The 26,942-nt window shown below is 53.6% G+C and overlaps 1 protein-coding gene across 1 annotated transcript in view; it reads left to right on the top strand.

The window, feature by feature from the left end:
* Window positions 1-26,942, top strand: part of NTN1 (netrin 1) — a 171,479-nt gene that overhangs the window by 95,815 nt on the left and 48,722 nt on the right. Inside the window, exons 3-4 of the mRNA XM_046676276.1 lie at window positions 9,578-9,766; window positions 24,630-24,779. Coding sequence (XP_046532232.1) covers window positions 9,578-9,766; window positions 24,630-24,779 — 339 coding nt within the window. The remainder of the gene's footprint in view (window positions 1-9,577; window positions 9,767-24,629; window positions 24,780-26,942) is intronic.

Here is a 26,942-nt window from a genome sequence, read left to right as displayed (position 1 = left end):
CCTCTGAGTGGCCTGAAGGACTGTTGACAGAGGGCCCCTTTGTGTGCAGACTCCACTAAAGCTCTCTAAGCCCTCGACAAACACAGGCCACTTATCTCCCTGGACTTTATCAGAAACCATCTAAAGCCCGCCGGCCCGCCCCGGGAACGCCAGCCTCCTTGACTGACACCGGACCGTTTCGAAAGCATTTCCCAGTTGTTTTCTTTTCCATTTTTCCTACCACCTTGCTCCCCCTCTTGTCGGTTCTGTTTCTGTTGTCAGAGATAAAGCACAGGTCCAGGGTCAGAGACTTTGTTTTTTAAGTTGGAGCTTTAAAAAAAGATGTTGTGGCTCTGCGGCTGTCTGTCTCCCAAGAGGAGGTGCCCGTCACGGAGACTTCGAGAGAGGTCCATGGGCTCCTCCCTGTGAGAACTTGGCTTCAGGGGGCTCCTGGTTCCATGAGGGGAGTTCCCCGTTGCTAACTGCCCTCCTGGAAATCCTCTCACCAGGCCCCCACCCTGGACCCCCACAAGCCCAAAAGTGGACTACTTTTTTCTCCCTCAGAATGGTTTCCTCTGTCAATACTCTAGTGGGTATACTTGCCACACCCTCTTCTGGAAGACCCAGGTGGTCACTAATCCTGTTAGCTACTCCCCTTCTGAGGCTGTTCCTCTGCTGGAGGCCCCCATCACCTCCACCTTGAGCAGGTGGAAGCCTGCAGGATGCCGCCTAAAGGCCACAGTATCATCATGCCCCGTCTCTGATCTACTTGCTAGCAGGGGGTGATCTTAGGCCCTTCCCCAGCCCTGCCACTTGCCTGCTCTGTCCCACCCCTGTGGCTTGTTCATACCTGGAGCACTCCCCTCCTGAACCCCCGAGTACCCTTCTGAAGGCTGCCCTGCTGACGCGAACCTGCCCCTTACCTCCAGGAGTTTTAGTGTCCTGCAGCTACGGACTTTTCAGGCCAGAAAGATCTCAGAGGTCATCAAACCCATTGTCCTCATTTTTCAGATAAGAACGTGGAGGCTCAGTGGGGCCAGGTGGGCTTTCCAGGAGTACACACCTGGGTGAGCCGCAGAGCCAGGACTAGCGCCCAGATCCCAAGTCTCCCAAACCAGGTCCGGCTGTCTTTCCCCTCGTCCCTGCTTCCTTGTGGTGTCGTATCAATGGTGTGCATTTGATTTTACTCAATAATAATTACACTAGTGTGTGTGCACCTAGGTCCTTGTCTTCAGACATCTTTTTTCTCCTCTGCGTTATCTGGACCAGTGGCCCTTGGACAGGCAGCATCAGCGTCGCCTGGGAACTTGTTAGCAGTGCACATTCTCAGGCCCCACCTATGACCTACTGCATCAGAAAGCTGTGGGGGTGGGGCTCAGCTGTCTGTGTTGTGATAGGCAGTCCCCGTGAGTCTGTGCACCCACGTTTGAGAACCATCATGTGCTGGGTCTTGGGAGGGGGTTAGTGGCTACCGAATGGAAAACCTGAGCTGGAGAGAAGGAACAGGATGGGGCGTAGCCCTGAGAGAGCGAAGGGCAGAGGGTTCAACTCCACAGCAGGTGTGCTCCCCGACTCAGAGGCTGGCGTGTCACATGGGCCCTATTAATATTTGTTGAATGAAGAAACGAGTGAGCAATCATGCAGAAGCAGGTCCTGTTGGGGATGTCATTGTGGCCCCATCTCATGTGTTGAGGTGCCACATCTTCCCTCACATGTTCTCTGGGACCCTCAAGAGTCCCCCAGAACATCCTCACCTCACCTGGGCTCGGTCATGCCCAGCATGGACTGTTGACTCTTCTCTCAGACAAAACAGTTGTGCGGTTCTCCTAGCCATGTCTAGGTGATGCTTTTCAACAGTTTTTTAATTAAAATGGACATAAGGCACCCCGCAAATGATTGCAAACCTTGGAACCTTGACTGGAACCAAACCGCTCCCGTGTGATGCTTCTAGTCTCTTAACAGTTGCCCAGTCTCCTTGGCTCACCCTGCTGGTCACCACTGTGTGGTATCGGCTAGTTGATGTCTCTGGTGATGAGCTTTAAGCCCTGTGTTCGGGGGATGGGGTGGACCTCGGAGTGAGGTGACAGTGGCAGCAGCATTCACCAGCCTTGTTCACATCAGGTATCTCCAAAGACTGTGAGGGTGAGGACCACATCTGGCCTGCTCACTGTTACATCCCCAGCGTCTTGCCTCGTGCCTGGAACTCAGTAGGTGCTCAGTAAATTTTTGTTGAACGCATAAATAAATCCACGAGCTACCGGATTTGCCACGTGAAACCTGTGATTTGGCTGATTGTTTTATAACTTTATATTAATCTATGATCATTTCTCTTAGACTCAGCTCACCTATAGACATGAAAGGGTCTTGGCCCCAGAAAGGCTTGGGTCAGTCCTGCCTCAGTCCCTTTCCCCACAGGAGCCCTTTGAGAGCCCAGCTCAGGTGTCCCCAGGTGCTGGACGAGCCAGGTGTGTGGGGAGGGGTGACTGCTCAGCCTGGTCATTTCAGGAGAAGCTGAAAAGTGCGCTCAGAGGGTGGAATACTTAAAATTTATCCACAGGGGTCAAATGATTTCTAAATAAATAGGATACCAAAAAGAGTAGCAAATTAATAAATAATAGGTGGTACAAACTACCTCAAACTCTTTAAAATAGCTCTGAAATATTTTTATTATTCTGAAGCAATCATTAAGGAGCAGTTTCTTTTGAAACAGACCCTGACCGACTGCTCCCTTGCAAACCCCCTGCCTTTATCTTCCTGAGGGCTCTCTCTCCAGGGAGTGGCTTATATTCCGACTGATTCCTGTTCACTGTAGTTCCAGTTCCACCAGCCCACGCTGGTCTGCAGGCCAGCAGCAGCAGCATCGCCTGGGAGCTTGTTAGGAACGCAGACTCCCAGGCCCTGCCCCAGCCCTCCTGAAGCTGAATCTGCATTTGAACAGGTTGCCCAGGTGACAGCTGGAGCAGCGCTGGCTGAGCATATTTGTCTGTGCTCCGATTCTCTTCTTAGGCCTTGCCCTCTCCACCTCGTCCCCGGAAGGGCCCAGCTGAGTGGCCTCCCTGTCAGTCCCTACGGCCCTCAGCACAGCTGCAGATCTGCCGTTACTAGGCTGCTGTCTGTCTCCCCTCTGAGACGGGAGCGCCCTGAGGACAGGACTCTGGCTTGTTTACTGCTGTATCCCCTGCACCCACACCAGCACCTGGTCCTTTTAAAGGCCTCTGTGAGCACTTGCTGAAGGAGTGAATGTCTGTCACTCCCTGGGCAGCATTCGAAGCTGCAGAGTTTGCTCTTAGGGAATAGCGTCTTAGACAGCAAGGAAGAGTATAAAACTTCACATACCCTGGGGGTGGGCACATGACAATCTCTCTAACCCAGGGTTTCTCACACTTGGCACTCCTGACATTTGGGCCGGATAACTCTGTCACGGGGGCTGTTCTGTGTGTGGCGATGTGTTTAGGAGCATCCCTGGTCTTTATCCCCTAGATGCCTGTAGTAACTCCCTCCCCAGTTGTGAGACAACCTAAAATGTGTGTAGACATTGCCAAATGTCCGCTGGGAGAAAAATTGCCCCCAGTTGAGAACCACTGCCCTCATCCCCACCAGGGAAGTTGTGAACACTGTGTGTGGAGTGTATCTCATGGCCCTTACCCAGCAGGCACAGAGAAAATAGCAAAGGCACTGGTGAGGGCAGCAGCACCCGCCCCCAACCCTGCAAGTGCCCATCACGCCCCAGCCTGCCCCTGTGGCATGGACATGTAGAAATATGTCACTAATTATGGCAGATCTGACAGCTGCTCTTCCCAGGTGTGTGGGCAGCCCAGGGCTGGGGACCCGTTCCTTGTATACAAAGCCCCCAGTCTATGGATGGTGCATATGTGGGCCAGATACTTTAAGTCTAAAACTCCTGTTATGCTGCAGAAATAACATGGGGCAGCCTTCTCAAAAGAACTGTCCTGGAAGGGAGGGCAGAAAGTTGGGAGTGCTCCTGTGTGCTGGGAGGGCAGAGGAGGCCCCTGGGCCGAGCCCAGAGATCTAGGAGGCCCACTGCCAAATGGCCTGCCTGTTCCACTGAGAGAGCCCCTGAGCCACGTGAAGTTTGGGGAAGTCAGGGCCAGAGTCCCTGGGAGAGAGGGCCAGGATATGGTTTAATAATGTCTGCTAGATTCTTTCTGGGCCTGCAATAGCCCTGGTGGGCTTGGGGGTTAGTTCATCAGGGTCTTTTGGGAGAAGGCCAACACCTGTATTTGGTAAACTCATCAAGCCAGTGGAGGCAGGTTCAGACCCTATTTGTTTGCAAGATTTTCCTCAGGGTCCTGGGAGGAGTCCAGGGCATCCTAGATGTAGGTTCTTCTCCTTAAAGCACTGCAGTCTACTTGGGCGAACAGAAGCTAAATCACTGAGTTAAAGCATCAAAACAAGTTTCAAGTAGATAAAGCAACAATAAAAGAAATGTCATGAATGTCACAAGGTCAGGCCTTCTCAGGGTGTGGTCCAGACGGACCACACAATACTCCGTCTGTCCTACCTATCTGTTTATCCATCATCCGTCCAGCCATGAGCCTATCCATCTACTCACTGTCTGTCCATTCATCCATCCGTCCACCCACCCATGCACCCATTCATCCACTTATCTACCCACCCACCTGCCCACCCATCTATTCGTCTGTCCATCTACTCATCCACCCACCCACCCACCCACCCATCAATCTGTCCATCCATCCATCCATCCACTCATCCACTCATCCATCCACCCACTTATCTGCCCATTCATCCATCTACTTATCCTCCCACCCACCCACCAATCTATCCACTCATCCACCTATCCATCCATCCACTTATCCTCCCACCCACCCACCCATCCATCCATCCATCCACCCACCCATCCACCCATGCACCATCCATCCACTTATCCACTTGTCTATCCATCTATCCATCCATATTCTCTCTGACTTGCTCACTTTTGCTCACTCTCTCAAAAAATGTATCAAGCTTTGTTCTGGGCTGGAGGATCTAAGGGCAAACACTGTTTCTGTCCTTTAGGAACCAACACAGCTGAGGATAGTATTTGTCGCACTTTAAGAGCTTGCTGCCAGGAGTGCTCATCTGCTCCTCCCTCTGTCAGATGGGCAGCTCTGGACATTTGAGAGTGCATCGTCCATCCCTATCTCCCTCGTGACCTGAGGCGCAGGGCCTGGCATGTAGCTGGAGAACCTAAATGTGTGTTGAATTGAACTGGCCTAGAGGTGGCAAGGGGTTGGATGATTCAGGTTGGTGGGAGAAGTTCAGAAAAGCTTAAAGAATGGTGGTGACAGGCATATGTTAAAATAAGACTTAGAGGACCTTTTGATAAGAGAGAAAATGGGACCCCATCTCAGGACCTTTTCCCTCACAGGTTTCTAGTAAGGGAGGGCTTGGGGGGGCTTCTCCACCTCCTCCCTCCTTCCCCTTCTGATGCCCCTGAGTCTGAAATGCAGCCATATGATGTGTCATTAGTGATCACCACATGACAGCTGAAGGAGGGCACAGAGTTTGGGGTCTAGACCAGACCAGCTCTCTCTGGGTGGCTGGGGGACCCCTGGACAGCACACAGCGCCTTACAGGGCTCCCTGCCCCAGTTGCGCTGCCCCATGCCCGCCTCCCGTGGTGACCTCTCTGTTCTCACAAAGCTGCCCTTTCCTTCCCGCCTTGAAATCTGATAATGAAACTAATACCCAATATTTTTGCCTCCAAGAGAGGCAGGAGATAAACAGGAAGGCGTGAGGGATTAAGGTGTCTCTCTGAGGAAGGGGCTGGGGACAGGCTGGGAGTTGGGTGACATCTCTGTGTGGCGCTGAGGGATCCAGATGTGAGCTTCTTTGGCCGATGCGTTTTTCCATTTGTGCAGAGAAAATAAAACAAAGAGAAAAGAAAACAAGCTGTAAAATACTTTTGCAAAGCCTGAGTGTGGGCACTTGCCACTTGATGTCCCCTGACAGCTCCAAGAGCAGGGATGGGGAGGGGAGCCCTGCCTTTGGATGTGCAGCCTTTGAATTTTCTTTTGTGTGACCAGTTATTTGTGAAGAACCTTTTGTTGGAGTAAGGTGCATATGGAAAAGAGAAACCAGCCCAAGGTTCCCCTTGGGGTGGGGAAAGGGGGGTGCTGAGCTCCCAGGAAGGGCTCAGAGGCTCGGGCAGCCCCATTGGGGGAATGGGGGACAGTGGAGCTGTCTTTACAGAGGAGGACACAGGATTAGCATCTGCCTCCAGGAAGGACTAGAAGATGCTGCTAGTGAGGTCTTTCCCATTGCAAGAGAGGCCTGAGGATGTGCTCCTTCCACATGCCTGTCCCTGGGTGGATGTGCCAGGCCCTGTGACTTCTGTGCCAGTAGGAAAGATCCCGATTCTGTGCTGCAGTCTGGGCCCAGCTGTTCCTTCCAATGATGTGGGTCCTTTCCACTGGAGTTGTGGGCCAGGAACCAGGAGACCTGGGTTCCAGTCCTGGCCCCCCCATTGACTGGCTCTGTGGTCCTGGGCTGGTAGGTCCCTTAACCCTTCTGAGCAACCTTCATCACCCTTGTCTGGCTGAATGAGTCCAAAGGGACAGTGGATGTGCGTATGTACGCATGATAGTCTCCTGTGCTGGCGGGCAGGGCGAGGCTGTGCCTCTGTCTTTGTGCCTGGTTGAGTTCAGCCCAAGGGCTGGAGGTGCTGAGAGACACCTGGTAAGGCTCTCAGAAGTCATTCTCTGGCCTAATTTGGCATCCAGCTCCTTCCAGACTTCAGAAACCCCTGAAACCCCACAGCGCCTCCCTCTAAGCTTGTGTCCATCACTACTTGTAAATTGAGTGACTGTTTGGTGCGTGATTTGGAGGGTGACTCTAGGAAGAACATTTAAAGAAGGTTTTCATAACATCAGAGAGAAAAATTAACAGGCCAATATTTTTTTAAATCAGAAAAGTAATATATGAATAAGAAACTGGTAAAAATAATTGCAGCTTGTATGGCAGAAAAGACAAGTGGTTTTTAATCCATTATATGTAAGAGCACTAGACATCGTGAAAAAAAAACAAAACACCTTATTTGAAAACTGGGCAAATGGCATGAACAGGCAATACACAGAAAAGAAATATAAATAGAAAAACAAGCCCATGGAGCAATGTCCAGCCTCACTGGGAATCAGAGACATGCAAATTAAAATCATGTGTGCTTGTGTGTTTTCCAGACGAATTGGCAAAGATTGAAAAAAAAGAATGCTGATACCAAATGCATATTGTTATTCTTTTCAAGGGTGTGGTGAAATAGGAGCCCTCATATCCTGCTGGGAGGAGTGTGAGTGAGAACAGCCTTTCTCCAGGGCAATTTGGCAGTTTGGATCCTGAGTTTAAAACATGTAGATCCAAAATTTAACCTAGCAGTTCTGTCTGGAAACTTACGATGTCCCGCGGGCATCAGAGCAGAGTACAGATACGTATGTTCAAAGGTGATTACCACTGTGTTGTTTATGACAGTGAGAAACTGGAAACAGCCCCGCTGCCCATCCCGGGGAGGCCCTGCTTTAAAATCCGCTGCGGATTCCAGGGAGCCCGTTACGTATATCCGTACAGCGGAGGACCAGACAACCTTTCAGAATCAGGAAGAACGTGACCTGACATTAAAAAAGGTCCATCATCAGGAGAAAATAGGCTAGGAAGCAAGCTGTACAAGTATGATCCATGTCTCAGGAAAGAATTAAATAGTTCCACAGCTGAGCAACTGTTAATTAAAGCCTGGAAGGAAAGCTCCCCCTGTGTTAACAGTGGTTGGTGGAAATTTGAGTGAGTTTTTTTTTTTTCCTTTCTGCTTTTGTTTTTCAAGTGTCTGGTATTAAACATATATTTCTTTAGAAATTACATGAAACGCAATTTTAAACAAACTTAGCACAAAAGCAGTGCAAACCGTGTTGAAGAATGAGCCAGGTTAGGCCACCAGATCTAAGCCGGAGTTCTCCTGGGGTTAGAGGCCTAGCGGAGCCGGGTCACAGGCGCTACAGTGTGGGATGAGGAGGGCCAGGTGGGGGCCAGGCTGGCAGGAGATGGGCCTGGAAGTGACCTTGAAACAAGACATGAAGGATGAGAAGGATGCAGGCAGATGAGGAGGGGCATTGGGAGGCAAGGAACAGCATATGCAAAGCCACCGGTGGGGCAGGTGAGGGGTCCTCACACACGGCATGCTCCAGAAACTGAGAAAAGTTTGGCACAGCTGAAGCATCACAGTGAGAAGGGGAAGCAGGACCAGCTATTCAGAGCCCCGGAGGCCGTGTTACACGATTTAGATTTTATCCAAAAGAAAAGCAAGGAGCTACTGAAAGATTTTAAGTAACAGTTATCCTCAGATTGGTGTGTAGGACTCCTGCTCTGCTTATAGTGTTGAGAACAGCCTGGAGAGGTCAGCTCAGGCGACAGGGGGGCCAAAGCCTGATGGGATAGAGAGGAATGAATGGACTTGAGGGAGGTGCCTCTGGGTCCAAGTGGAGACCCCAAAGCAAAAGCTGGAAATAGAGGTTTGGGAGTCAGGAGCACTATTGCTGTGAGGGGTGAACGAGGCTGAACCAGGAGACCAACAAAGCAGAGGAAAGAGGGTGCTGAGTCCTGAGGAGCATGGGGGGAACAGGCAGAGGGAAGCAGGACTGGGAAGCAGGGAAGCCAGAGAGGAGGATGCTGAAGGTCCTAGAGGACCCAGAGCCCAGGAGTGTGGGCCACCATGCAATGGGAAGTTGCCCAAGTTGATGCAGGAAGGGAGATGGTCCAGCAGGCCCCCGAGCCCTCAGTGGCGTGAGGAGGAGTAGAAGAAGGAGTGTAGAGCCTGGTGGCCAGAGCTCAAGGGCATGGGGAGTGTGCTCCCGGAGAGTTTAATGCCTTGAAAGCAGTGCATGAGTCTTTTCCGGCTGCTAGAACAAAATACCACAGGCTGGTGCACTTAACCCACAGACATTTATTTCTCACAGTTTTGGAGGCTGGAAGTCCGAGATCAAGGGGTCGGCAGGGTTGGTTTCTCCTGAGGCCTCTCTCCTTGCCTTGCAGACGTCTGCCTTCTCTCTCACATGGTCTTCCCTCTGTGTGTGTGCATCCCTGGTGTCTCTTTGTGTATCTAAACCTCCTCCTCTTACAAGGGCACAGTCAGATTGCATTAGGGCCCCCAAATGGCGTCATTTTAATGTAATCACCTCTCCAAACGCCCTGTGTCCAAGATAGGTCCTCTCCAAGATATTTCCAAATACAGTGACAGTCTGAGGTCCTGGGGTTCCAGCTTCAGCATGTGAATGGGGGGAGGGACACAAGTCAGCCCATAACAAGCAGGATTCGGGCACAAGAAGGATGCCAGCTCCACCTGCCAACACTGAGGAGGGTGTGTGACCAGTGAGGGCAGGTCGAGGGAAAGGAACTGTCTTCCTGTGTGAGGTAAGGGAGCAGAACCTCGGCCATGGCTCAGGTACAGCTAGGAGGTCACTAAGTGCTTATGGATGCAAACAGGGGAGCCAAGGAAAAGCTCCCCGCCTCCCAGTCCGCAGTGGAGGAGACGGGGGAGTTGGGGGCACAGAGTCTCCCGGGGCCCCTGCCCTGACGCCTCTCCCTGCCTCCCGCAGCCTGCAACTGCAACCTGCACGCCCGGCGCTGCCGCTTCAACATGGAGCTCTACAAGCTGTCGGGCCGCAAGAGCGGGGGCGTCTGCCTCAACTGCCGCCACAACACGGCTGGCCGCCACTGCCACTACTGCAAGGAGGGTTACTACCGCGACATGGGCAAGCCCATCACCCACCGGAAGGCCTGCAAAGGTAGGCGGTGGGGGCGGGGTCTCGGGAACACGGGCCTCCCTCTCCTTCCTCTGTCCTTTTCTATTTCTTTTTTCTAGTCCCCATACAAATCGGCACTGAGATGATCACACACACACACACGCGCGCGCGCGCGCGCACACGCACGACCTCCCTGGTATTTGGAAGTGTAAGCCGAAACAAAGGGGCGATGGAGAAATGGTTCCCAGGAGAAGAAAGAAGAAGGTGTGATTCCTGCGAGGGTGCAGGGCTCCGGTCCCCGCCCCCGCCTTCCTCTGGTCCCTCTGCACAGGTGTGCCGCATACCACAGGGCGGGGGTCATGTTCACCGGGCTTACCATCGGCACAAAGGGCTCTCTTTTACCAAAACCACGCAGACATATTTCTTTGGATGTGTGCGCACGGCCCCCAGGCTCCCAAGCTCACACAGACACGGACAGTCGCAGTGAGGTCGGCGGCTGCTGGAGCCGGTTCTCAGAAGGAACGTTTAATCCACCTGCAAACAGCTTTACTTCTCAGGACAAAAAAAGGGAGACGGCGGACTCTATTTTCGTTCACTGGAGCAAGCACTAATGTTTTAACTTTCTGCTGTTTGTTTTCTCTCACTAACAAAAGTGAAGCAATGGTCAGATGACTCAGTGGAGCTGATGAAATGCCAGGGAATTTAGTGACGTTGAGGGGGAGGAGTGGGGGGCCCCCCACCCCACATTTGCTTTTGGGAATTCCAGGAACCAGGGCTCTCTGGGTCCAAAACTTGGGGCCTAGAGCTAGGGCTTGCCGTGAGCATGGCTTCTCAAGAAGATAGTTATCCTGAGGGCTCTTTGGGCAACAGTCCAGCACGAATGGGGTCCTGACATGGGCTTGTATAGACCCTGACAAGAGAGACCCGAGCCTTGGCAGACTTAGGCCCAGAGAATGAGCTCCAGTAGAGAAACCCTTCTGTGGCCACTGCCCAGCCTTTGGATGAAGCCAAATTATCATCTTCTTAACAGGAAATCCACCAGATGTTGGGCACTTGTGCTCAGGACTGCTTACATAATTTGCAGGCTCCAGTGCAAAATGAAAATATGGGACTTCTTGTTCAGGAATTACTAAGAATTTCAAAATGACAACAGAAGCAGAGCTTCAACCAAGCACGTGCCCTATGAAAGTGGGGCCCATGAAGCTGGCCCTGCTTGTGTGGAATACTCTTCTGCAGAAAAGACAGTGTCCCAGTCTGACTCCTCCAGGAGAAATCCCTTCGTTTCCAAATGAACAGGAATGAATAGGGTGGCTCCCAAGACACAAGCAAGCTCTCCTTCCAGATCTGTGGACCTAAGGCTGCCTCTGGTGGTTGTCAAGAGAAATTTAAACATAAAGGTAGCCGGGCTATTTCCACGTCAAAAAACAGCTGATCCAGGTGAGAATCCCCCATGAGACTGAACAGGACTCAGAAGGTGGCCTGGGCAAAGGGACCCAGGAAATGTCTACGGTGGCAGGAATGTGTGACCAGGGAGGGAGGGCTTTGGGTTTTCAGAGCACGTAACTGGAAGGTCTCCAGCTCCTTTACCTGTACCCAAGTGTTCGTTGTCTTTCATTTACAGAAGAAATTGAAGCCAGGATCTTGTAAACAACTGGTTGTGCACAGATTTCTTGGGGATTTGGCCAATAAATTTTAATCAACAGGGGCCACTGTCAGGTGGGCCTGTGCATGAGAAGGTCTCGGCTCCATGTGGAAGGATAGTGGTCACGTACTGTCATGCCAGTTTCTGCTGTCAGAGCGGGAAAGACATGCCCCTGGAGAGGCGAGAAGGACCAGGCCTTGGTCATCTTCCCGTTTGCTTCCCCTCCCTCTTCTGTGTTGCTGTGGGGAGGGACAAGGGCCATGCATGGCCTCTCATGGCTCGGAGTGAGATGTCAGGAAGCGCAGGATCCTGGGAACCTGCAGATCATTCTCCTGGGCTCTGCTGCTCTGTTTAAATGCTGTGGGGACACCTGGCTTCCCTTGCTGGTTTCCAGGAGGAACAGATGCAGGCAGATGAGGGTGTGGTCCTGTCTTATTATTTCAAATGCTGTGGCCAGCCTTGGTGGCTGTGTCTTCCCTTCCAGTCCTGGAGAGCAGGTGCCCCCAGTCTTGGTGGGACCCCTGAGAGAAGAACCCATGGAAGAGGAGAAATGTGGGGATGGATTCTGCTCGGAAGGACACCTGCTGGGGAGATGTGGGAGGAAAGGGTAGGACTCTCAGTACCTCCTGATTGGTGAGGAAAGACAGTTCTTCAGGGATCCTGCCACCTGATTGGTGAGGAAAAACACTGCCTGAAGGGCCTACTGCATGGTTGGTGAGAAAAGACACTGCCTAAAAGATCTGCTCTCTGATTGGTGAGCAAGAAGAATGTGACCTGAAAGGTCCTGCCGTGTCATTGGTGAGGAAAGGCATTTCTTGAAAGTTCCAGGTCTTACTCCTCAGCTCTCCTTTTCCTGGTGTCACCCCCTTAGGGGATTTGGGAATTTGAGTCCTCAGATCCCCCACGAAAGACTACCCATCAAAGAGAGACCCTGAGGTCTTGGCGGGAGCCAGGCTTAGGAGTTCAGTCACTGTCAGGGGGATGTGTACCCTTGAGATCCTCAGACAGGGGTCTCTCCATCACCCCCCACCGAGTCCATCCTCTTGTCTTCCCAGGGCCAGGCAGTTTAAGGAAATGGTTCCTTTGGTGGAAGCATATGGTCCCACCGTTTTGATCTCTGATGGTTTGCTCTCAGAAGCTTCCAGAATCTGGTAGGTGTGGAGCCACCCCCAGGCCATGGCCTCCTGGGATTGACCTCAGGGAGGCCCATCATGGCCTTCATGGGAAGGCTGCACTTCTTTGCTATGTTCCAGATGTATCTCACAGGGGAGCTGGGACAACTGGCAGTGGCGCTTGACTCAAGTTAGCAGTTGACCTGAGGGTGCTTGGGAATGGCCATCAGGCCCTCTTTACCCCCTGACTTCCCAGGGCCTGGGAGGAGCCCTGGGCAGGGGGCCGAGGCCACCCATATACATTGCTGGCGATTGGCTGCCTCCCGACCTTGTTTAATTTAGAGCAGGGGTGGACCCAGACAAGAACAGCTTGCAGCAAGGGCATTAGATTCCAAACGTTATTATGCAGCCCCTCATTTGGGAAGTTTCATAGCAACAAATTTGTTGGGTTCTTTCTCCCCTCCCCTAGTTTAGAACCAAACCAGGGCTGGCAGGGCTAGCGCATACAAAGGGCTGTAATAAACATGCCCAGGGAACAGGCGGCTGCACTCTCGGCTATTCAGTGCGATTTCACAGCACTGGGAAGGCCTCATTATGGCGTGGGCTGTTGTCCTATACAAAGTCAGATGAGATGAATTTCTCCTTTTTCTCCGCAGAATGGTTGGTGAATGATACTCGTCCTGGAATCTGTCAAAAGATAGGCGGTTTTGTTTACCATTTGTCTTCTTTATGGACTTTGGGGCTCTTTCTCTTTGGAGCCGGCAAAGAAGACATTGCCATTTAACCATTTCGGCCATGCCTCCATTTAAACGATATTAATTTATCATCTTCCCAAACCATCTGTGATGGATAAAGACATTCCAGGAGTCTCCCGTGAACTGAATTGCGATGAGAATTAAGAAATTAACCACCGCATCTAGCGTCCGGCACAAAGGGCTTGGTTCCATTTCACTGAGCAGCCTGTTTCTTTCACTCGTTGCCCTGCCCCCTTCAAGTCCACAGTCTGCAGGGCTGAATGCAGGCCGCTAAGAAGGTTCCTGAGTCCTTCAAAGATGCAGGCGGTTGCGGGGCAGAAGCACGCGACGTCCTCACCATCTTTGTCAGTGCACGCTGGCCTCTCCCACCCACCCCCTATTTCTTCTAGCAGCTCTGCCAAGGGTTGAGGAGGAAGTGACTACCTTGGGCCGCCCCCTCTGGCTCCAGGACCACTGTGTGTGGCTCCCCATGTGTTTCTCACTCTGGATTCTCGACCTTGACTTCAGGGCATCCTCACTGTATTTGACTCTGACTCGTGCAGAGGTTCTCACCCTTGGCTGCACTTTGGAATCACCTGGATGTTTGCGAATACTGTCACCTGGGTCCTCTCCCCAGAGATTCCGGTTCAATGAATGGGTCCAGAGGAGAGCTGGGCACTGGGAGGCTGAAAAGCTCGCCAAGGCTGAGAACCAGGGCAGTGGGAGGAGAAGAAATGAGGACAGGGAGCCGCTCTTGTATTGAGAAAGGGAATACTCACAGGTGGCCTAGGCCCGGGATTTATTCTTTTGAGGGGAGAGACTTATTGTCAATAAATTTAAATGTTTTTTATGGCTCTCTTGATGAAAACTTGGTGGAGGGGGCTGTGCTTTAAATTGAACAAAATTTAAATCTTGCCAGGCAAGGCTGGGAGCGTAGCTAGTATAGCCTGAGGTTCCGGTGTCCAGATGGGATTGGATGGTCCTCACTGCTGGATAGCGTGTGTGTGTGTGTGTGTGTGTGTGTGTGTATACATGTCTAGATCTGATCATTTGAGGGTTTAGTCATAGCACAGCTAAGAACCTGGCACCCCACCCCTTCCAAACTCTAAGGCAGCGTCCACGCAGCCTGTGAAACCCTAGAGGCCTCAGGAGTGCCCTTTCATTTTATGGGTCCCTTGTCACATTTTCATTTCTTGTCATCATTTTATGGGGTGCAGGGAAAAGGGTTGGTCCTCTTAGGCAGGAAAGTGTGCAGTGGCTGGAGCAGCTCCCAGCTTAGAGGGCAGAGACCACACTCCAAGGAGTAGCCTCTTTTAGGGTGCAGTTAAGGCCAGCACCCACAGGGAGAGAGAAGGTCAGGAGGGAAAATCCCCAGTGCAAGAGCTCCACCCCGCCGTGGCCTCTGTTGGCGCATCCTTTCCCTGTTCCCTGGGGAAAGTGGGGATCAGAAATCCTCATCTCCAGATCTGGCTCCAGGTTCAAAGCCTGTAGAGAGCATCAGAGCAGTACATGACCTCCTTGGACCTCAGACTCCTCATCTATGAGGTCGTATTCAGATTTAGGGTCTCTGAGTCCATCCAGCTTTGACATTTCACATTCCTTGTACTCCTTTAAATAGTAAAAGTTTTATGGGTCCCTGATACAACAGGACAAAGTCTTATCAATGGCAAGTCTTTGACCCAGGAACTCGGAAAAGCTGGCAGAGCCAGGAAATCAGGTGGAAATGGTTTTGTTCCAAGGTCTTTACAAATAAAGAGAGTCGCTGTGGCTCAGCACGTGCAGTGCCTTGCTCTGAAATAGAGTCTTTCAGGCCCAGCCCTTCATTTCTTTCCTCCGGGCATCCTTGGCCAGTTTCTTCACCTCCCTGGGTGTCAGGCCCCTCGTCTCTGAAGCCCACTCTCATCCTGATTCCACACATTCCCGGAGGATCCCCAGGGGTCCCTGGTCTGGAGCAGAAAAGCCTCCTGATCTTCCAGCCCCCCAGTTAAGGGAGGGCATTTTACTTGGGAAATAGCTTTTGCTCCCGGGAGAGCAGCAGTTGGGCACCAGCCAACAGACTTGGGATGAATAGCTTTTAAAAGCATGGAGCTTGGAGTTATTGAGACCAGGGTTCAAGCTCCACCTCCGGGCAGGGTGCTTACTCTTTGGTGCCTCAGTTTTCTCATCTGAAGATGAGGATAGTAATAGTCCTCCTCACTCCTAGGGTTGTGGTGTAGAGTAAATGAGGTCCCTGACACAGGGCCTGCACCCCATACCTGAGAACTGTTATGATATCCATACAAGTAGCGGAAAACAGAATAACTGGGACCCCTGCCATTGCCAGCACACACGCACAGCGAGACAGTCCTTGGTTCTCCATTGCCTCGTTCTTTCAATGAGCGGTGGTTGTGGGCGAATGGGCCTCTCGGACTTGAAGGGCTCAGCCTAGGTATGGGCTTTAAGGCCCATTCTCACAGGACTGGGCAGGGCCCCGGGGATTTGCCCTAATGCCCAAATGCATACTCTCCATAAAGGATTTACACACTTTGGGAGCAAAAATGACAAATGAGTCGAAGGCAGAGATGAGAGCTTGGCAGCTGCTTGTGGAGGCCCTGAGCGGAGAGGTGGGGACAGGCTGTGTGCCTCCGAACGTGGTTCTGAAAGTGCCGCTGAGAAGGACCCGGCAGCGTCTGCAGGACTCCCGACAGGCCTGGGGCTGGGAGCCAGATGCACGGCCCTCGCTGGCCCTCACTGGCCCACTGCACAGGACCCTGGCGCTGCAGCACCTCTCCCTCCGTACTGTCCAGCCCTTGCCTGTCTGCCTGCCCCAAGCCTGTGCCTGCAGACACACACACCCCCTCCCTCCCTCTCTCTCTCTCTCTCTCTCCCCACTCCTGTCTCCCTCTCTCTCTCAGAACCATCTGTAGGACCTGTGTCTTTTGCCCCAGCTGTAAATCAGGTGCAGGAAGACTACAGTTAACCAGATCATGAAGGGTCAAATAACCCAGTTTGGGATTACGGGGCTCCCCTCCCCTTCCCCTTCCTGCTGTCTGCACCTTGATCCGAAAGTGGCAGGGGAAAGGAGAGGTCGTGCAACTTGAAACATTTATTCTTTTGTGCCTCGTTAGCAACTGCTGGGAGAAAGAAAAGCCTAGCTGCGGAGGAGGTTGACACAGACAGCTGAGATGAAGTCTGCGGATTATCTATGGATTTAAATTATCCTCGCTCCCTTATTAGCATGGAGAATTTGGGAGCGCAGAGTGGTCCTAGTCGGGGTTGCCGATGATCTAGGATATGAGGGGATTATCTTTCCTGCCAGCCCCTCCCTCTTTCTTCCAGAATCACAGGGTAAATGGGATGGCCTTTTCCCCATGGAGAGGACGGCAGATGCGTCCCGAGTTTGTTCATTGATTCGGCAAGTGTTTATTGAGCACCTGCTACATGCGAGGATGGGGGTTACAGCAGTGACCAAGACAGACACCTTCCCTTGGAGCTTGCTTTGGAGTGGGAAGTTGACAATAAACGAAGAAGAAATAAGCAGAAGATTATTATAGATTGTGGTCAGTTACATGGAGGAACTGACCAGGGTGGAAGGAAGTGTAAGTGGGGGGAACCATTCTGCAAGGTGGCCAGGGCGACCTCTCTGAGGACAGGACGTTTGAGGTGAGACCTGGCGTGTGAGGAGCAGACAGCCGTGGGGAAGCTGAGGGAAAAGGGATAATAGAGTCAGGAAGCAGGAAAGGGCTGGTGGGCCCTTGGTCAGAAGGGAGGCAGGGGAGGGCAGGGTCAGCTCACGGGCCTGTGGAGAAGAGGTGGGCCCTATTCAAGAGCAGTGGAAGCCACTGGATGGCGTTAAGGAGTGGAGTGACAGGAGGGATACGTCTGTAAGAAGCTGCTTCTGTAAGACATGCCACAGATGGGAGAAAATATTTGCACATCGCACATCTGACAAAGGACTTGAATCCAGAATATGTAAAGAGCTCTCAAAACTCAACAATAGGAAAACAAACAGCTCAATTAGAAATGGGCAAAATACTTGAAGAGATAGTTACCAAAGATACACAGATGGCAAATTATTAGACATTAGGGAAATGCAGATTAAAAACCACAATGAGCTACCACTACACACCTATTGGAATGTCGAAAATAAAAAGTACTGAATTTCTAAGCTCTGGTGAGGATGTGTAATGACTGGAACTCTCATAGACTGCTGGCAGGAATTCAAAATGGCACAGTCACTCTGGCAAACAGGTCGGCAGTTTCTTCTCAAGTTAAACATAGACCTGCCACAATACCCAGCAGTCCCACTCCTAGGTATTTATCCTGGAGAAGTGAAATCCAAGTTGATAACAGCATTATTCATAATTGCCAAAAACGACACAACCCAGATGTGCTTCAGTGAATGAATGGATGAACACGCAGTGTACGTCCGTGCCATGGACTACTACTCAGCAATGCAAGTGGACAAGCTACTGATTCCCATAGTGACGTGGACACGTCTTACATGCGTTTGGCTAAATGAAGGAGGCCGGTCTGAAAAGACTGTGTACTGTACAGTCCCATCCGGACACACTGTACATCCATACCTGGTACCTGCTGTACAGTCCCAGAATAAGATGTCTGAAGAGGTGAAGCTACAGGGACAGAGAACAGGTCGTAGTTGCCAGGAGTAGGGGTGGGGGGCTGACCAGAGGAGGAGCATGGAGGAATTCTTGGGAGTGTTGGAATGTTCTGTATCCTGATTGTAGTGGTGGCTACAAGAATCTCTGCATGTGATAAACCCCATAGAACTGTACACCAAAAAAAGTGAATTTTACTCTGTGTAGATTAAGTAATAATAATGCAGCTGCTTCCACAGGGCTCTCTGACGCTCTGCCTTTGGGCCTTCCCGGTACCATCTCCCGTTCCTCACAGCTCTGAATTCACTTAGACACTAGTCCCCGCTTGGTCAGCATGCACTCTTCGTCCCCCAGCCGAGCCCCACGCCACTCATCAACCTGTTTGGCGTCTTCCCCACCCCCTTATGTTAGGTCCCCTCCATTCTGGAATGTTCTGACAGCCTTGGCCAGTTTTCATGTTTATTTTCCTGGTTGCCGACCCTCCTCACCCTGTTTGGAGGAGTGGAGACGACAAGAGCTTGGACATCCCTTAGGGGCGGACGTCTGTTCTCTCCCCAGTGCCACCTCTGGCGGTCCCATCAGGCTTCCTCCAAGAGGCCCAGCATGGTTTCAAGAGGTGAGGGAAGCTTCGGATCTGAACCTGAGTTTCTCTGAAGATGCTGGCCCTTTGTGTCTTCATGCCCTACTCTCACCTGCACTGAGCACGCTGTGTCCTCCCTCTCCCTTCCTCTCCTTCCTCCTCCCTCCCCTTCCTGTCCTCTCCCTCCCCCCTGACCTCCCACAGCAGCCAGAGCTCAGCCTGGCCCACGTGGCAGGGCCAGTCCACAGGGCCCTGCCTGCTCCTCCTTTCTCTGTGGATGGCATCCAGGTACACAGACCAGTCTTACTCGAAGCAGAGCAGAATGTTTCACTCTAACCCAGTGCCACAGGCAGATCTGGACCTTTGGCATGAGCTGCAGGCCTTCCAGCCCCAGGCGGCCTCGTGAATGGCTCTAGGGAGCAGCCCAGTTCGCTGACAGCTACGACCCAGGATTTAGGGCAAGGCGATTTCTCGGCCTGCTGCATTCCTCTGTGCCTGGGAGGCCTTGTGAGGACTGGAAAGGGTATTTACTCCCATCAGACCTCGGCTGGGAAGGGAGTGTCTCCAATTCCTGGTGTTGGGCACTCTCTTCTTAAAGGACTGGAATAGAGGGCTTCCCCTGCATGCTGGGCAGGCAGGGCTGAGGCCACTTGTGGGGCAGGGCCCTGGCAGAAGCTCTTACTGCAGGTCTTGCTTCTCTGACCCCGTGCCAGCTTCCCGGTCAGCCTGTGGACCCAGCACCCTCCCTGTCTGAGGCTTGCGTGGGCCGTCCTTTGGAAACGGCCTTCAGATTGATGTCTGTGAGAAGTGTTGTGGCATCAGAATTGGGATGGACTCTGGTGATCACGGAAGCCCTGCTGACTGCTCTGCCAGCTGCTGGGGTCTCGGGGGCTCTCCGAGCCGCGGCCTGCCTGGAGAAGGTTTCCCTCCCCCAGCAGTGGTGTGACTTCCACAGTGGGGCCAGGACATGAAAGGGGGCCCCAGATTAGTCCAGTGGCAAGACACTCTGCTCCCTCATGAGCCAGGGACAGGCCTGGGGCCCGGGGCAGAGCCCTCTGGGAAGAGACACTAAGTGAGGCTAAACACAAGGCATATGAATGGGCTCAGGTGGCCAGAATAACGTACCGCAGACCAGGGACCTTAAACAACAGACATTTCATGTTTTCACAGTTCTGGAGGCAGGAAGCCCGAGATCAAGGTGTCAGCAGGGCTAGTTCCTTCTGAGGCCTCATTCCTTGGCTGTCGATGGCCGCCTTCTCGCCGTGTCCTCACATGGCCTTCCCTGTGTGTGTCTGGGTCCTGATCTCCTCTTCTTATAAGGGCACCGGTCCTATTGGATCAGGGCCCACTCTGCTGACCTCATTCTAATTTAATCACCTCTATAAAGGCCTTATTTCCAAATATAGCCACATTCTGAAGCACGAGGGGTTAGGACTCCAACATCTGAATTTGCGGGGGGACACAGTAACGGCCCATAACAGAGTGAAGCTGTCCTTCATGACTGGCTGGAGGCCTGGGTGGCAGCCGTGATGACGTCTGAAGCGAGGATCAGGGCAGTGGTTGTCCCGTCCCCGCCCCTGCCTGGAGCTGCTCCAGAGGGTCTGGGCCCCACACTGGCTTCCCTGTCTCCATAAGCATGTGCCCTGAGATCACTGCCATTTGAGGGTCCTGGCTGACCCCAAGGAGCCCTGGAGCCAGGTCCTCAAGAAGTTTAGGCAGACCCTCTGCTAGAGTCCCAGGATGCATGTCCAAAAGCCATGGTGTGAACTGCAGTGGAGAGGGGGCCAGCCTCAGGCGGGCATCTCCTCCTGGCAGAGGCTGTGGGCCTTCAGGGGTCCAGGACAGAGAGTGTCAGAGGGAGCAGGAAAGGCAGCTGCTTGGGACAAGAAGCTGCGTTTCAGGACTGTCTGCCTTCCGGGTCACCTTTGCCAGGACTCCTGGAAGCCCCTAATGTCTTCTCTTAGCTGAAGACAAAACAGGTCTCAGCGAGGAGATTCCGGTGCAACGCAGCGGGCGACAGTGTCAGCTTTAGACTGTTTAGTGGGAGTCTAGACCTCTGTCCTTACAGATGAGCTGCCTCAGGCCCAGAGAGAGCGAGGCACTAACCCCAGGTCACACAGCGTTACTGGCAGGACAGGCCCAGACATGGGTCTCCTGACGCCCATCTGAAACCATTTGTGTGCCCTGAGCCGTCTGTCCCTGTCTCATGGTCCAGAGCAGGGACCGTCTGTGTTCTCTGCCCCAGGAGGCCCTCCAGCCGCCATGTGCATGAGAAGCCTAGTCCTGCCACCCTCTCAGGGTCTGGGCTTCCGTCTGGTCTCCCTTTCCTCTTTAGAGAGAAACCCTCGGGTACATCGTTTCCCATCACCAGGTGCTGCCTGCTCCCTGCAGATGGGTGACCTCCTCTGAAAACGGTGGCTGACTTCAGGGAAACAGGAGTCACCACACAGCTCCCTGTGGCGGAAGACGTCCTGGCCCAGACCACGTTCTCAGAGGGTTAGGGGGGCTCTCTCTTCGTCCCCTCACCAGACCCCTGCAAAAGGAGGGACCTCCACTCACCTCGCTTCCTTGTTCTCCCCAGCTCCGCCCGTCCTGCTCCCCTGCCTGCCGTGGCTCTGTGCGTGCGTGTGTGCATGTGCGTGTGGGAGAGAGAGAGTTTGTGGGAACCTGTGTGCCTGGGTGTGTTTCCGGGTTGAGGGACTACAGGGGGATCCCTTTGGCTTCCTCTTCCTAAGGGCTGGGATCTGGGGCCTCCTTTGTAACTGGGGGGCTCAGACCCCCTTCCTGCGACACTGCCAGCCAGATTCCCTTGTCCCAGGCTATAGCGTCCGCTGTGGGGTGTTGTCATCTGTTAATGCCCCCCACACCTTGGAGCTCCCGCTTTTTCTCACAGAGGTTATGATTTTGGCCTTCCCTATTCATGGGTTTTTGGGAAAGGTCCTTACTTTGGGGCCATTTTGCTTGGAATTGAGACAGCGTTACGCAGATCTCTCTGTTAGGGTTGTATTTGGCTGCACAGGACAAAAAGCCCACCTAGCCTGGGTTTCAGCAGGTAAGTGCATATTTCCCCTTGCGGGAGAAGGACAGAGCAGGCAGTCCAGAGAGGGCGAGGGGCCTCGGTGGTCCCTTAGAGATGAGGCCTTTCCCCTTTCCCCATCCGGCCTCCCCTCGCCTGTCGTGTTCCTCACCAGCCTGTGGTCTCCTCCTCCGTATGGTCAAACTAATTCACAGGGTGGTATAAGAGAACCAGAGGGGATGACTGTATGAGAGCATGGATGTGCTGGGGTGTTCACAGGCGTCTATGCTGGAGGAATGCTCTGCATCTCATGATCATCCCACCACTCTGGAGGTGACCTGAGTAGCCTTTGAGACCCCCCACCCTTTGGGACCCTGCCGGCTTCTCTTCATGGAACGGTGATTTGCGTGGAGACACGATCAACCTGCTGCCTCTGTTAGTCCAGGCTAAGGGGCCAAGGGGTCACATGCTTCTCAGAATCTTGGGAGAAAGATCTGGAAGCCAAGCAGCAGAGCAGCCCTCCACTGATCAAAGAATGGGCCCTTGGGAAGTGCCTGCTCCCCAAAGCAGAGACGGCTGCCCCTCCATCACTGAGGATGGCCCTCAGCTCCATTTGACCTCAGCTGGCACCTGGCTCCTCCCCAGCAGCACGCCAGCCCCATCAGCTGAGAAGTCGCCAGCTGCAAGGGGCCGTGGGTGAGGGCGATGCTTGGTCCTCCCACTGCTCCCCCCAGATTCTGTTCCGGGCCAGCTCCTGCCACAGTAAAGACAACCTGGGCCGGCGGTAGTGCCTGTGGGTGACTTGGCTCTCACCCTTCAGTGACCGAGCAGCCTTTAGTGACCTCCTTCCAGCCAAGTCCAAAGATCCAGAAGTTACTGGTGCACAGCTGTGTTCCATCAGCACCGAGGGGAGGACTTTTTGGCTTGAATCTCAACATTACCGGCAGGCTTGCAAACAGGCCAAGGGAGGTCAGCTGGCACAAGCCTCTGGAGTCCATGTCTGAATGGTGCCCACGCCTGTTAGGGACTTGGGACGTGGGGTGCTGTGCTGTGGCCCTCTGCTTTCATGTGGCCAACTCAGAGATGCTGTCTGTGCCCAGTCACCCTTCCTGTCGCTGGGACGGATTTAAGAGGCCAAAGGGAAAGGTCAGAGGTCTTCTCCAGCCATCCCCTCGCCATCATCATCCACAGCTTGCATCAAGGCTGGGTCGTTTCTGAGTAAAAAAAAAGAAAGAAAAAACCAAGAGGGAATGAACTCAAATTTAGGGTTGATTTCAGAAGACAAGTTCCTAACAAAAGGGTTTACTACTATCTACAGGGGCAAGACTGGAACAGTTCCATTTTCTTCCGTGGATCCTGCAATATGAGAAAGCTGCAGACGATCCTCCAGGCTGGCTGCTTGGCACCCGGGGCCTTCCATCCCAGGGCTGCTGCCCCCTGTGCCCTGAACCAGACAGGGAGCACCCTCGGCCAGGACCCCCACTCAGAGCTTCCAGAAGCTCTCATGTGTCCAGACACAACTTCGACAAACAATTCCTCACATTCCTCTGCTTTCTTCTCTGCTCCCTCCCTCTCTCCTCTTCCTAATTCGCCTCTTAGCCACTCCTGAGCCCAATGCCGGCTGGGAGAGGCCACATTTTCATCCGCAGACTTGTGCCCCCACGCTGAGCAGTGCTGGCTGGGGAGGTCCTAATTTAGCTCTAAGGAGCTCTGCTCTCACTTAATTTCTTGGATGTTTTTTTCCATTTGGAGCACAAACACATAGCAGCGTGTGGCACCAATTGAAATAGCTGCAGGATGCCTTGCTGCAGACACCGCCCCACCCTCTCCAGGCTTCCCTGGGGATGGCAAGGGACAGAGCGTTCGCCTCCTCCATCTTGTCTTCCCTTCCCCACCCGCACCCCAAGTCCTCTGCTAGATTCACGGAGGCAGAGATTCAGGTCCTGCATCTGCTGGTGTCGCAGTTCTTGCTCAGGCGTCCCCGTGTTGGTGGGTGTCTTAGCGCAGGCTGCTATTACAAAATGCTGTCGACTGCGGGGCTTAGACAACAGACATTCGATTCTCACAGTTCTGGAGACCAAGAAGTCCAAGATCAGGGTACTGGCAGATTCAGTTCTTGGTGAGGGCTCTTTCCCTGGCTTGCTGACAGCCGCCTTCTTGCTGTGTGCTCACGTGGTCTTCCCTGCCCCCACCCCATGGAGAGAGCTCTCTCTCCTCCTCTCCTTATAAGGGCACTGATCCCTTATGAGGGCCCCTCTCTCATGACATCATCTAAACCTATTACCTCCCAAGAGCCCGACCTCCTAATACCCTGACATTCAGGGTTAGGGCTTCAACATATGAGTGGTGGGGGCACATTCAGTCCATAAGAGTGGGATGTCCCCCTAAAGTCCTCTGCCATCCCATCGCTGGGATTGGGTCCTTGGAATACGGGGAGGCAGCCTCAGGATGCATCCTGACGGGGTGGCAAACCCAGCCCTCTAGCCCGTTCCACACCGGGAGGAGGGGTGTGGGGACTGCTCTGGGTGCAGCAGCCACTGGCCTGAGAACCGGGGCCTTGCTTCACCTCCCAGCTTGCCTGTTCCCTTTCTGTGAGATGCTGGGGGGTTCCTTCACCTCCCAGTCTTTGCGTATTTCATCAGGGTGTTTAACTAGATGATCACTGTGGCTCTTCCTAGTGCTACAGTTTGTGGGTTTTGCGATCCAGAAGCCTGAGCCTCAGACTCCATGGCTGCAAATCAGGGTGGGGGCAGCAGCCTGGGGAGTTACACCTCCCAGTGACTCCCTCTGAGTGGGCAAACCCCAGGGCTCCATCAGGCCCCAAACTCCATCCCTCCCATGCAGAGGGTCAGCAGGGAAGCCTGGGGGCTGAGGAGTGAGAACTGTCAAGGTACCTCCAGATTCTGACTCCTCCGCTCATGATCAGCCCGGGGGCTTTGCATTCCTGAAAAGGTATTTCAGTGCAGGCCTTCCTCCTGGGCCTTTGGGAGGGCTCCCCAGCTCACTTCCCTGCTGCCCAAACCGTCCTTTCAAGTCGGTCCATTCTCATGTTCATTCCCCACTTCCAGGTAGGCAGGTGGCCAGTTATCAGAGCTTCTGGAATGTGCGTGGCCTTGGCTGGGCTGCCCCCATCCCTGCTCTTCCCCTGGGTGCGGTGGGACCCTGGAGGGTGTGCACTGGCTTCTCCGCACCCTCTGACCCTCCTGTTGTGTGTTCTGTGCAGCCTGTGATTGCCACCCCGTGGGCGCCGCTGGCAAAACCTGTAACCAGACCACCGGCCAGTGTCCCTGCAAGGACGGCGTGACCGGCGTCACCTGCAACCGCTGTGCCAAAGGCTACCAGCAGAGCCGCTCTCCCATCGCCCCCTGCATAAGTATGTGCGGGTACTCTCCTTCTCAAGGCTCTGGCTTGGGGGCAGTGGGTGGGGGGAGGCCCTTCCGGACACTGGTCACTGACATCCAGTGGGTTTAGTGCTCACTGATGCCGATCTCTGTGCTCTGTGCCCAACCCCGTATGAGACCCCTAAGCCTATGGGGTGCTTGCAGAAGCAGCTGGGGGCTCAGCACAGCCAGCCTGCTGCTCTCGGTCCTGACAAAGACTGAGTCTCCTGCTCCTCGGGAGAAGTAGGCCCCACTTCTCAGCCCAGGTCCTAGTCCCATATTCTACCGTGACCCTGGGCCTGGGGTGGGCCTGTACCAGGGGCCACTATTGCTGTGGTGGCAGTGGCAAGAATTCCAGTGTTCCCTTGCTTCCACCTGATTCGGAACAGAGAAGACTGACAACCCAAGGCCTTTGAGAGAAGCTGAGCAGGGCCCCCATGCACGGCTCCCCCTGCCCTTATGAAGGAGGACAGCACCCCTGAGGGTCCAGGAGGCCCCATCAGGCCAGCCATTAGCCCCTTAGTTGCTAGAACTTGGGGAGGGGGTGAGCAGGATGACAGGGGTCACTCAGGGGCCCTGGCTCGGGAGAGTCTTAATATTTTACACCTGGTAGGATCACAGGGGCATTATGGGCAGAGAATTAGCCCTGGGTGAGTCAAGCCTGGCTGAGAGCTGGCCCCGGCCTCGGCCTTGTCCATTCCCCAGCTAACTAAGCCCCCCAGGGACGAAGCCTGCTTCTCTAGAGCAGGGTTAGCATGCTCTGGCCTGGGGACGGGGCCCACTGCCTGTTTTTGGGTGGCTCAGTGGTTTTTTACCTTTTTTAATGATTGAAAAAGAAATTGAAAGAATAATATATTGACATGAGAAAATTATATAAAATGAAAAGTTGTGTCCATAAATACATTTCATGGGGACACAGCCGTACCCACTCGTTTACATGCTGCCTGTGGCTGCTTCGAGCTGTGATGGTGGAATTGAGTCGTGGCCACAGGGACCGCATGACCTGCAGAGCCCAGAGTGTTCACCAGCTGGCCTCTGTGGGGGAGGCCTGTGGACCCTGCCTGGAGGGCTTCTGGCGTCCCTTAGCTCGGGGTGGGCGCTGGCTTCTCCTGTCAGTCACGAGGGACTTGGAATAACCATAGACACAAGCAAGAGGCTGCGGATCCTGCAGCCCCTTGGTGTCCTGGGAGCGGTCTGCACAGACCTTTGGAGAAGCCCCCCACACGCCTGGCAGGAGCCTTTGACATTACCTTTCTCCAGCCCGAGCTGGGCGTGGCCCTCCATCCAGAACACATGGGGCTGCGTGGGTTGCAGCCCCTCTTCTGACCAGTTTCTAAATCAGGAGATGTTTCTGCAGGGTGTTTGCAGGGGTCCAGTAACAGCAAATAACTCAAATCTGAGCCTCGGGAAATTGAGGTCAGTAGCCGTCCAGGGCCGAGCAAGGTGAAAGTGTTTTCACGGCAGCTAATTGTCAGAGTCCTACAACTTGCCAAATTCCTTCTTTTCTGTCCGTCCAAAAAGCTGCAAAGTGCACAGGTTTAGAAAGCTGGGAGGAAATCAGTACTGCCCCCCGGGGTTATGAAAACATGGGGGACACAAAGGCAGCCAGGGGCTGGTGGGTTGCTCAGAAATGGCTGGAGCCAACCCTTCTAGTTGCCAAGGGGAAAGACCTCAAAATGGAGCTGATGTTTCAGAATCAGAGGGAAACGTCAGGAAACAGGAGCTCTCGCTTTCTGACATGCTCTGTTCTTCCTCCTCACAAAGGGCGGGCAGATGCTGGCGCGAGTGTTCCGCCAACAGCCTGACCTGGGTCTCCATCCTGAGGGCACCTGGCTCCGGCACCCACCATGGCTGGGGGCTTGAGCCTGTTTTGTCACTGCTCTGGGAGCCACAGGCCCTAGCGTACATTGCAGAGCCAGGCCTAAGGTGCTGGGGTGGGGCAGCCACTGGGGCCATGGGCCCAGCTCTCTGGTCCATGGGGACTTGCAGGATTAGGCTGGACGGCCCTGATGTTGCCTCTGGAATGTTTCTGCTGGGACCACGTAGCCCCTGAGGGCTAAAAGTGGGCCTGGTACGAGGTCTGCTTCTTAATGAGCTGAGGTCACAGGCCACCTGTGGGTCATTGTTGCTGATAACATCACCTGTGAACAAGATTC

The sequence above is a fragment of the Equus quagga genome, chromosome 11 (assembly GCF_021613505.1).
Source record: "Equus quagga isolate Etosha38 chromosome 11, UCLA_HA_Equagga_1.0, whole genome shotgun sequence".
Taxonomy (NCBI): domain Eukaryota; kingdom Metazoa; phylum Chordata; class Mammalia; order Perissodactyla; family Equidae; genus Equus; species Equus quagga.
The sequence above is the reverse complement of the archived record's forward strand: the minus strand, read 5'-3'. Positions and strand labels throughout refer to the sequence as shown.